The sequence below is a fragment of the Bos taurus genome, chromosome 8 (assembly GCF_002263795.3).
Source record: "Bos taurus isolate L1 Dominette 01449 registration number 42190680 breed Hereford chromosome 8, ARS-UCD2.0, whole genome shotgun sequence".
NCBI classification, from domain to species: domain Eukaryota; kingdom Metazoa; phylum Chordata; class Mammalia; order Artiodactyla; family Bovidae; genus Bos; species Bos taurus.
The window spans coordinates 38,470,606-38,482,433 of record NC_037335.1 but is presented as its reverse complement, the minus strand read 5'-3'; the positions used below and the strand labels follow the sequence as shown (position 1 = coordinate 38,482,433).

The window sequence follows — 11,828 nt, the reverse complement described above, 5'->3', positions numbered from 1 at the left end:
ACTTTGGCAAATATCATGACTGCTAAGAACTTCAAATCATCATTTGTAAAATGAAATGAATAATACCTACCTTGTAATATTATTTGTGAAGGTTTAAATGAAAATTATGCACAGTGCTTGGCCCACTGTAGACACACTAATATTTGACAAGGAAGCCAAGAATACTCAATGGAATAAAAACAGTCTCTTCAATAAATGGTGCTGGGAAAACTGGATTATAACATGTAAAAGCATGAAACAATCCCTATCTACACCACTCACAAAAATTAACTCACAGTGAATTAAAGACTTAAATGTAAGACCTGAAACCATGAAACTCCTAGAAGAAAACATAGTCAAAAAGCTCCCTGACCTGGGTCAGTTCAGTTCAGTTCAGTTCAGTCACTCAGTTGTGTCTGACTCTTTGTGACCCCATGAATTGCAGCATGCCAGGCCTCCCTGTCCATCACCAACTCCCGGAGTTCACTCAAACTCATGTCCATCCAGTCGGTGATGCCATCCAGCCATCTCATCCTCTGTCATCCCCTTCTCCTCCTGCCCCCAATCCCTCCCAGCACCAGAGTCTTTTCCAATGAGTCAACTCTTCACATGAAGTGGCCAAAGTATTGGAGTTTCAGCTTTAGCATCATTCCTTCCAAAGAACACCCAGGACTGATGTCCTTTAGAATGGACTAGTTGGATCTCCTTGCAGTCCAAAGGACTCTTGAGAGTTTTCTCCAACACCACAGTTCAAAAGCATCAATTCGTCAGTGCTCAGCTTTCTTCACAGTCCAACTCTCACATCCATACATGACCACTGGAAAAACCATAGCCTTGACTAGACGGGTCAGCTATTCTTAATAACCTTTACAGACTATAGTCATCTCTCTAAAATTATTAAAAATAGATTCTAGATAAGTAGAAAGGATTATAGATTTCATATAACCAAAGAGCTCCCTGCCAGCTAGGCAAAGATTGATATATGTTGGATGTAGAGCCACACACTCTTATGTCAGTTTTTAAACCAAAATTTTTTCTAAAGACCTAAAACTTTTCATAACTCATTTGATAGCAAAATATGGCCTGAATTCATTTCCAGTTCTTGCCTGGAGAATCCCAGGGATGGGGGAGCCTTGTGGGCTGCCGACCACGGGGTCGCACAGAGTCGGACACGACTGAAGCGACTTAGCAGCAGCAGCAGCATTAACAGTTAAATCCTGACCTAAACCAACATGATGTCTTTATTTATTTCACTTAATGTATATTTTCCTGTGCTCACTATAAAGTTATTAATTTTTTATTATGAGGTGCTCCCCTAGTCCCTGCTGGGTGTGCTCCCCTAGTCCCTGCTGGGTGTGCTAGTTATAGACAATATGTATTCTACATGACAATCTTAAAATCTAAAAAAACTCTGAATTTTGAAAAACAACTGGCCCGAAGGTTTGTGATAAGATACTGTGGACTGTGGTTGCTTTCTTGATCTGCTACACTCAGGGTTTGTAAAAGGATAAAGAAGGATGGAATGAAATGGTATCACGATTTTTTCAATTACTTAGAATCCCAACAGAAGGCTGAAGAAGTTTGTCAGATATACTATATGCAGCTACGCTCTGGCCTTAAAATAGAAAAAAAGGTCTGTTACTTTAGGAAAGAAACCACCAAAAGGCATTCATTAACAGGTAAGGAGAAACTATGCATTTCCTGATAATTTTTCAACATAATGATGGGCGTTGATTTGCCTTCACTTATCACATCAAGATACGTAATTTCCTTCCTCACCCAAATTCCTTCTGGAAAAGAGTAAGGATGAGAAACTATTTTTTAGTCATTTTCAGAAGGGCATATAAAGTTTTTAATAGTGTGGAAGAAATGGTTATATCATGTTAAGTAAAAATAGAGGATACAAAATTATAAATATATTTTATAATATTTTTAAATGTTTTTTCTTTCATTTAATGCCTGGACTCCAATGAGTGTGTCCTATTGGGATAAAAGTATGTAGAAAGTATTGATCCCTTCAGACCATAGCATGACCAAAGCCCTGGGGTCAGTCATCACTGTGAGCAAGCAGCCTTGACTGGAAGTCCTCAAAGGGGTGATGGGAAGGGGTCTGCACTGAGTGAGGACTGACAGTCCACTCCTATCCCCACCCCCGTCCTGCAGCTGAGAAGTACAAAGAGCATCTGGCATTAGTTGCCTGTGAGCAGCTGAACCACCTTCAACAGTCTGTGGAGCAGGGCTTCACCTTGGGTAAAACGATGGTCCCATACACTACAGCAACTGGCCTTCCAAGTATCAAAGGTAAGATTGGTCACAGGGGTGTGTGAGGGTGAGAAGAGAGGCAGGACATGGGACCCTCACAAGTGCTGGTGCAAGAAGCAGCCCCAACTCTACAATTTCATGTATATCAGAAACTTCTGTCCTTTTTAAGTGGTATCCAAAGTAGTACAGGGTATCTGCTGTAACAGTACTTGTGCACTCTATAGTCAGAACTATACTATTGTTTTGAAATGCTTGCTATGGATTGGAATTTCATCTACATAATTCCTGAGAAAAATATATTATCCTTTTTGGGGGGGAAAAAAACACATTATCTCTCCAAATTTCAACATTTTGACAATGAAAGAAAAGGAAGAGCTATTATATTTTCAAATACAATTTCAACTCAAAAATTTTAAATAATTGTTGATTGTTTTAAATTATATCACACACATGTGAATAAATTCAATATTTAAAGTTCTTAATGTTTTATATATTATTTTCTTTAGCATAATTTTGCACTATAAATAAAATATAATTTTTTTTCCTCTAGGGCCTATATATGTAGTCTCTAAATCTGACCCAGTTTACCCCAGCATGCTGCAGAAATATCATTTTTTGCATGTGCTGATATATTAAAAAAATTGAGAGTACTGATTTAAGTGTTGCAGTTTTTTTAGCCAGAAGACAAAATGAGGCTCACACTTGCATCCTCCAGGATTGTTGAAAGTCTCCAAGTAACTCCATCTTTATAGATGGGTATTCACTTATCCATGTCTATCAAAATACAGTCCCCTGTTGTCCACAGTTCCCTAGATCATATAAATTAAGAAGCAGAGTTTTCTTCAGGCAACGTCTATCACTTTTCCGGTTTCTTTCTCCCCATCAAACCCTCCCCTTAAGCACACTAATATGGCCTCCCACGGCCTTCACACAGGAGGCTAGCATCTTTGATCTCCTTCATGCAGATGGTTAGCATCTTACGATCCCATAACGTAGCTCAACCTTTGAGCTATGTTAAGTTTGTGTCTGAGACTTTCATCTATTCAACGGTGATAGACAAAGTACAACTCAAATTGCAAAGACAAACAAACAAAAAAAAACCACAACACATTTAGAAGGTTTCTTAATTTCCAAAAGATTTTTCATGGAAACAAATTTTTAAATTCTTAATGACAAGATTTTTACTTGTTACAGAACATTCTGCTTCCCTGAGTACATACAACGATCAGTTCATTACTTTTGTTTTGGAGGATGGAAGCTATGAGATCTATGTGGAGGACTTGATAGACAACCAAGAGAAAGGTAGACTATTTCCTTTTGTCTATAATAATATAATGATGACTAGTAAAGTAAAAGTTAATAAACTTAGCAAACTGTAAACAATAGATTAACTCAGATATGGCTAATAGATTTCATGCTATGTGCTTACTCCAATGCACTGGCAATAGATGCTTGAATATCACTGTATTGGGGAGGATTCAGAAGCTTATTCAGGGTTCATCAAGGAAGAATGATGATATTGAGAAGTCGCATCTGTTGTGAAATATGGAAGGAAGTACCACACATATTTACTGTCATTAAATTATTAATATCTACTAGGTCTTTCCAGTTTTATCAATACCACTAGAGTGTAATTCCAGAGAAGGCAATGGCACCCCATTCCAGTACTCTTGCCAGGAAAATCCCATGGAAGGAGGAGCCTGGTGGGCTGCAGTCCATGGGGTCGCGAAGAGTCGGACACGACTGAGCGATTTCACTTTCACTTTTCACTTTCATGCACTGAAGAAGGAAATGTCAACTCACTCCAGTATTCTTGCCTGGAGAATCCCAGGGATGGGGGAGCCTGGTGGGCTGCCGTCTATGGGGTCACACAGAGTCGGACACGACTGAAGTGACTTAGCATAGCATAGCATAGAATAGAGTGTAATTTTAGCAAAAGAGTATACCAATGCTATGAACAACATTTTAAATATTTTAATACCAACATTGTTGGAGAAATCCTCAGAGCATATTTATACATTTTTAAGACCTTTCTCAAAGCCACAAAAGTTTTGCTTTTATTGACACATAATAAGAGGATGTTTTCTGATGTTATATATGTTGAAACCGAAATCATTTGATAAAATTATATCTCACTAAAGGGATTTTATGCATTCTCTTTCAGACAAGGTGTTACTCCGTTACTATGATTCCCAATTCCCCTCAAGTGAAACAGGTAATTTGGGAAGCTGGGTAGCTCTGGGGCTAGAATTCTTAAATTTAGGGGTAAAGACAAATCCAAACATGTTCCATGGGAAAGGAAGGTGTCTCAGAAGGTTCTCTCCTACCCAGTTCATGGTAAAAAATATTGGATTTTAGATTTTAAAAGGACTTATTCCATCTCATCCATTTTGCAGTTTAATAATTAGGACAAACTGGCTGCATTTAACAGAGATTCAGAATAACAGTGTCTTAAGTTACACAAATTTTATTTCTGTTTTAGCTAGGGCATAATGGCAGTTCAACATGTTGCCCAGGGACCAAGCTCCTTTCATCTTTGTGGCTCTGTAGCATCTACATGATTCAAGATTCCTTGCCACCATGAAATATCTTATCAGAAGGACAGAGGAAGACAAACTATGAGTTTTATTTCCTTTAAGAACACAACCTGGAAGTTGTACCATTCACCTCATGTTGGTCAGAACTAAGACATATTGCTACATAAGGCAGGCTTGGAAATATTCTAGAGGAGTTAGATATTGGGAGACAACTATCAGTGGCTTTCTATGCAGACACGGAAGCTGACACTGAGAGCAATACCCATTAGAGTCTCAATTCTACTATTAGAAAGCATATAAGAAAACTAACTTCTCTCCTAAAGGGCCTTAGAATTACACCTTACTGTCCAATGACTCTTTAGTTTTATCTGGGTACAAATATTTCTAATAGATGTGTTGGTGAATGAAATAGTCATTTTACATCTTGGTCTCTTTTCCTGGGTGTTAAATTCATTTAAATTAAAATGAGTTACAGTTCTTAACTTTATAATTTGTGTGTTTTAATTGCAAGATGATGGTGGCAGTCATCGGAAGTTAATGGTAAACCTGAGCCCCACAAAAGACAAAGACTTCTTGCTGCATGCCAACAGTAAGGAGCACTCTGTGGAGGTAACAGAAACATGCACCTAATTGTCATGATTGACTCTACTCATCTGTGCAGATTTGGGGGTTGGCGGTACTTCAAAGAAGTTTTGTTTGTAATATTGTAAATAAAACAAAATCAGTTACAATTAATACCTTGCTTCTGAAATAGGGAAGGGAGTAAAATTGGCATGTGTAGCCTTCCTACTGAAAGTCTGGTCTCTGCCAGCAGTGCAGCATTACCTGGGAGCTTGTTAGAAATGTAGACTTTCAGACTCCCTCACAACTGAATCAAAATAAGCATTTTAACAAATCTCCAGGAGACTCATAGGTACTCCTGGGTACATAGGTACTCATAGGTACATAGACTCATTAAAGTTTGAGAAGCACTGCTGAATAGAATGATATAAAATCCTTTCTATTTGGCTGTAGGAACTGCTGTTTTCTTCCAGGCAGTCTTTCCTTGTAAAATATCATTATCTTGGGCAACTGAAAAGTCATTTTATAGTCTGAAACTGCTAAAGGGGTGGGTTCATAAACATTTCCATATGCCAAGATATAGAGATAGCATAACAACCTACATTCTAATCACAGGATTCACTTCCCTGTCTTCCTCAGTTAGTAAATAGAACTGTTATGTTGGTCATGATAAGTGAACAATGAAAAGAAATAGAGGAAAACAATAGAATGGAAAAGACTAGAGATCTCTTCAAGAAAATTAGAGATACCAAGGGAACATTTCATGCAAAGATGGACACAATAAAAGACAGAAAAGGTATGGGCCTAACAGAAGCAGAAGATACTAAGAAGAGGCGGCAAGAATACATAGAAGAATTGTACAAAAAAAAGATCTTAACGACCCAGATAACCACAATGGCGTGATTACTCACCTACAGCCAGACATCCTGGAGTATGAAGTCAAGCAGGCCTTAGGAAGCATCACTACAAACAAAGCCAGTGGAGGTGATAGGATTCCAGCAGAGCTATTTAAAATCCTAAAAGATGATGCTGTGAAAGTGCTGCACTCAATATGCCAGCAAATTTGGAAAACTCAACAGTGGCCATAGGACTGGAAAAGGTCAGTTTTCATTCCAATCCCAAAGAAGGGCCCTGCCAAAGAATGTTCAAACTATTGCACAATTGTGCTTGTTTCACATGCCAGCAAGGTAATGCTCAACAATATGTGAACTGAGAACTTGAAGATGTACAAGCTGGATTTAGAAAAGGCAGAGGAACCAGAGATCAAATTGCCAACATCTGTTGGATCATATAAAAAGCAAGGGGATGCCAGGAAAACATCATCTTTTGCCTTCATTGACTAGGCTAAAGCCTTTGACTCTGTGGATCATAACAAACTGTGGAGTATTCTTAAAGAGATGGGAATACCAGACCACCTGACCTGCCTCCTGAGAAACCTGTATGCAGGTCAAGAAGCAACAGTTAGAACCAGCCATGGAACAATGGACTGGTTCAAACTAAGGAAAGAAGTACATCAAGGCTCTATATTGTCACCCTGCTTATTTAACTTATATGCAGAGTACATCATGTGAAATGCTGGGCTGAATGAAGCACAGGATGGAATCAAGATTGCCAGGAGAAATATCAATAACCTCAGACATGCAGATGACAACCACCCTAATGGCAGAAAGCAAAGAGGAACTAAACAGCCTCTTGAGGAAGGTTAAAGAGAAGAGTGAAAAAGCTGGCTTAAAACTCAACATTCAAAAAACTAAGATCATGGTATTGGTCCCATGACTTCATGGCAAATTGATGGGGATAAAATGAAAACAGTGACAGACTTATCTTCTTGGGCTCCAAAATCACTGTAGATGGTGATTGCAGCTATGAAATTAAATGACACTTGTACCTTGGAAGAAAAGCTATGACAAACCCAGATAGTCTGTTAAAAAAAAGAAACATCACTTTGCCTACAAAGGTCCATATAGCCAAAGCTAAGGCCTTTCCATTAGTCATGTACAGATGGGAGAGTTGGACCATAAAGAAGGCTGAACACAAAAGAATTGATGCTTTCGAACTGTGGTGCTGGAGAAGACTCTTGAGAGTTCCTTGGACAACAAGGTGATCAAATCAGTCAATCCTAAAGGATATCAACTCTGAATATTCATTAGAAGAATTGATGCTGAAGCTGAAGCTCTAATACTTTGGTCATCTGATTTGAAGAGCCGATACCCTGGGAAAGACCTTGATGCCAGAAAAGATAGAGGGCAGGAGAAGAAGGGGACAACAGAGGGTAAAATGGATGGCATCACTGACTCAATGGACATGAGTCTGAGCAAACTCAGGGAGATAGTGAAGGACAGGGAAGCCTGGCGTGCTGCAGTTCATTAAATCACAGAGTTGGACACGACTTGGTGACTGAACAACAAGAGCAGTATAGCCATGCAAGGTACTAATGTAAACTCTGGATGCATCTCCCTTAACAAAACATTTCTAAGTTTATATAACAGTGTTTGGCATATATAATTACTCAACAATACAAGCTGACTCCTAATGAGCTTTATTATATATACCAAGTTGTGTGCTAAAGGTTAAGTACTATCTTATTTAATTCTCACAGTAATTCTCTCTTATGAAGTCATTGTATTGGTCAGATACACTGTGTAACGAACCACTTGATAACTTAAAATAATACTCATTTATATCACTCACATATCTATGGGTAAGTTAGGGGTTGAACTAGAAAACTGGCTGCAATAAAAACTTGAGACTTGAAACATAAAGCAAAGTGTCTAGTTCTCAAAGATACCACATGGCAAAAAGAGAAGTATGAATCCAGAACTACTGCATGAAGATCCACTTATTCTAAGCCATTATGTCTCTCAAAATATACTATCAGTGAATCAAATCAAATTCCCCTACTTGGGCCCTCTGCTCACTTCCTCCCCACTTCCTATCCCCTATCCAGTAAGCAGGCTTGCTAGAAATATCAAGTTATGAATAATTATTCTGTTTTAGTTTTCAACACAGGGATGTAAAGTTGACTCTGAACTTCCCACTCACATATTGGTTACTTTCTCTCTTGTTTTCCTCAGCTACAAAAATGTGAAAACCAGTTGCCAGAACAAACCTTCTTTGTCCTTCATGAGACGTCCTCCCAGTGTGTTTCATTTGAATGTAAGAGCAATCCTGGAGTGTTTCTAGGAGTAAAGGATAACCAACTAGCTCTAATTAAAAGAGGGGAACACCCTGAGGATTCAAATTCACAGAATATCACATTTAAGCTCTCAAACTTAATGTGATGGAAAGCTGCAGATCTTGGGTTGAGTAGCCCAAATAGCTACCACTGCAAAAAAGATGAGATATAAAGAGACAGAGGCACTAATAAAAAGACAACTCGAAGCTCTACAGATTGACCATTTCACAACCAGAGTAAAACATCAAGATTGTTTATAAATACTCAAAATTTCAGATGCCTAAATGGCTAAGCAGGTAATATGAATATGTGAAAAGGCAAGAATAATTTTAAAATTAAGAAAATTAAATCTAGTATTTAAAAGTGAATAATTTCATCTCTCATTTTTAAAATTCCAATTTTTATAGATTGCATTAACTTTAAGTAAGGCATTCTTACATTAGAAAGTAAAATAAATTTTATTTCAGACATAAAACTGAAATTATTAGGAATATCTAACAAACTAGAATTTTTTTTGAAGCATTGAGCCACAACATATGTTCAGGCATCCAAGTACCATGGACTGCAAGTGCTATGGAAGGGCCAGGAGTCCTCAGCCTACTAGAGCTTACATGGGACACAGGATTAATATTACAATTTCAATAACTGGCTATCCCTCATATGTCCTTCTGACCCTGACTTTCAGGAACCCATGACTTTTGATATATTCATCACCTTAAACAAAATTTTTTCTAATCCTTTCTTCTCACATGCACAATTCCTTTTATTGTCTGATTTTCCAATGACCCTGCTTACTATGGAATGTGTGACTTGTTCCTTCCTCTTTTCTTTTGACCAACTGTGTCCTTTTGTACTCCCTGACCTCACTTCTACATCACCTGATCTCTCATGCCAATATGTTTACTCTGCTTTTTCTACCTGATGCTGTAGAATTTTACATAAACCTATTGGTGGCAATATTTTTCATTAAACATCTTTGTGTTTTATTGTTACTAAGGTACTAAAGTTTATAGTCAATCATATAATAACATTTCTCAACTACTAGTTTTTGCTTATTTTAAAACCTTTGCAATTTCTACTGTAATTTTTCATAGGTGTAATACTGACAATAAATGATAAACATAATGACAAAATACTTACAAAATAAGACTTTTTCTGAAAGTGCAGGCTTTTTAAGTTGTTGAGATATATTGACTATAACTGCTGGTGCAACATAAAAGAGGCTGGGAATTACTATATGAGGGCAAAAACTTATAGAACAATATATCTTTGTTTCATTACTTTGTCAATAATTTAACTATAAAAACAACAATAAAAACAGAATCTATATCATTCCCTCTGAAAAACACTAAATGTTGATGATGTGTATCTGTATAATATACTTAAAATGATTACTATTAAGTAACCAAATATATCCATTACATTGTTCATATTCTTAAATAAACTGTGTTTTTCAAAAGCATATGAGACCAGAGTGATTTTGTCATAAAATGACTCAATATTGTGAAATTCTTAAGTGAAAGTACACATACCCTAATCCATCAATGCTAGTAAGTGGAGGAAGTTATTTCTCTAATATTTTTGGTGATTCAAAATTAAGTAAAATTTTCCAGAGAAGAGATTGTGTCTTTTTCATTTTTGCACTCCCAGTGCCCATCATGGTGGCCAGCACAAAGTAGGTATTCAGTGACTTAAACCCAAGATCAAACAGCCAACACATACTTGCATTATAATTTTAACCTAAGACTTCCAACCTGGTTTTCTTATTTTACATGATTAATTTTCCTTTAAAAAACACTTTCTGTCATCGCTATAGTCAGTGTTATTTGATTAAAATATTCAAATGTATGGTGGTTTTTGTCACTTAGATGCCTGTGTTTTGATGGTGGATAAAAGCAATGCCAAAGAATGCTCAAACTACCGCACAATTGCACTCATCTCACATGCTAGCAAAGTAATGCTCAAAATTCTCCAAGCCAGGCTTCAACAGTACGTGAACTGTGAACTTTCAGATGTTCAAGCTGGTTTTAGAAAAGGCAGACATCAATTGCCAACATCTGCTGGATCATGGAAAAAGCAAGAGAGCTCCAGAAAAACATCTATTTCTGCTTTATTGACTATGCCAAAGCCTTTGACTGTGTGGATCACAAGAAAACTGGAAAATTCTGAAAGAGATGGGAATACCAGACCACCTAACCTGCCTCTTGAGAAACTTGTATGCAGGTCAGGAAGCAACAGTTAGAACTGGACATGGAACAACAGACTGGTTCCAAATAGGAAAAGGAGTACGTCAAAGCTGTATATTGTCACCCTGCTTATTTAACTTCTATGCAGAATACATCATGAGAAACGCTGGGCTGGATGAAACACAAGCTGGAATCATGATTGCCAGGAGAACTATCAATAATCTCAGATATGCAGATGACACCACCCTTATGGCAGAAAGTGAAGAAGAACTAATGAACCTCTTGATAAAAGTGAAAGAGGAGAGTGGAAAAAGTTGGCTTAAAACTCAACATTCAAAAAACTAAGATCATGGAATCTGGTCCCATCACTTTATGGCAAATAGATGGGGAAACAGTGACAGAATTTATTTTCTTGGGCTCCAAAATTACTGCAGATGCAGCCATGAAATTAAAGATGCTTGCTCCTTGAAAGAAAAGCCATGATCAACCTAGACAGCATGTTAAAAAGCACAGACATTACTTTATCAACAAAGGTCTGTCTAGTCAAAGCTTTGGTTTTTCCAGTAGTCTTGTATGGATGTGAGAGTTAGACTATAAAGAAAGCTGAGTGCTGAAGAACTGATGCTTTTGAACTGTGGTATTGGAGAAGACTCTTGAGAGTTCCTTGGACTGCAAGGACATCCAACCAGTCCATCCTAAAGAAAATCAGTCCTGGGTGTTCATTGGAAGGACTGATGCTGAAGCTGAAACTCCAATACTTTGGCCACTTGATGTGAAGAACTGACTCATTTGAAAAGACCCTGATGCTAAGAAAGATTGAAGACAGGAGGAGAAGGGGATGACAGAGGATGAGATGGTTGGATGGCATCACTGACTCAATGGACATGAGTTTGAGTAGATTCCAGGAGTTGGTGACGGACAGGGATGCCTGGTGTGCTGTAGTCCATGGGGTCGCAAAGAGTTGGACATGACTGAGCAACTAAACTGTACTGAACTGAAGAAGGCAAAAGAACTGTGCTCCAAAAACTGTAAGATGCTGATGAAATAAATCAAAGAAGACACAAACAGATGGAAAGATATACCAATTTCTTGGAATGGAAGAATATTTTATAATTATATATTTGTTAC

At 37.7% G+C, this 11,828-nt stretch overlaps 1 protein-coding gene across 5 annotated transcripts in view; it reads left to right on the top strand.

Moving 5' to 3' along the window:
- The window catches only part of IL33 (interleukin 33), a 128,665-nt gene extending 118,689 nt beyond the window's left edge, over positions 1-9,976 (top strand). For 4 of the 5 annotated variants that reach the window (XM_059888984.1, XM_059888985.1, NM_001075297.1 and 1 more), the window contains 6 exon segments: positions 1,536-1,658; positions 2,143-2,280; positions 3,436-3,543; positions 4,406-4,456; positions 5,290-5,387; positions 8,414-9,976. In XM_059888984.1, the coding sequence (XP_059744967.1) occupies positions 1,536-1,658; positions 2,143-2,280; positions 3,436-3,543; positions 4,406-4,456; positions 5,290-5,387; positions 8,414-8,620 (725 nt within the window). In that variant the 3' untranslated portion in view covers positions 8,621-9,976. 5 annotated transcript variants of the gene reach the window in all.
- Positions 9,977-11,828: the final 1,852 nt, after the last annotated feature.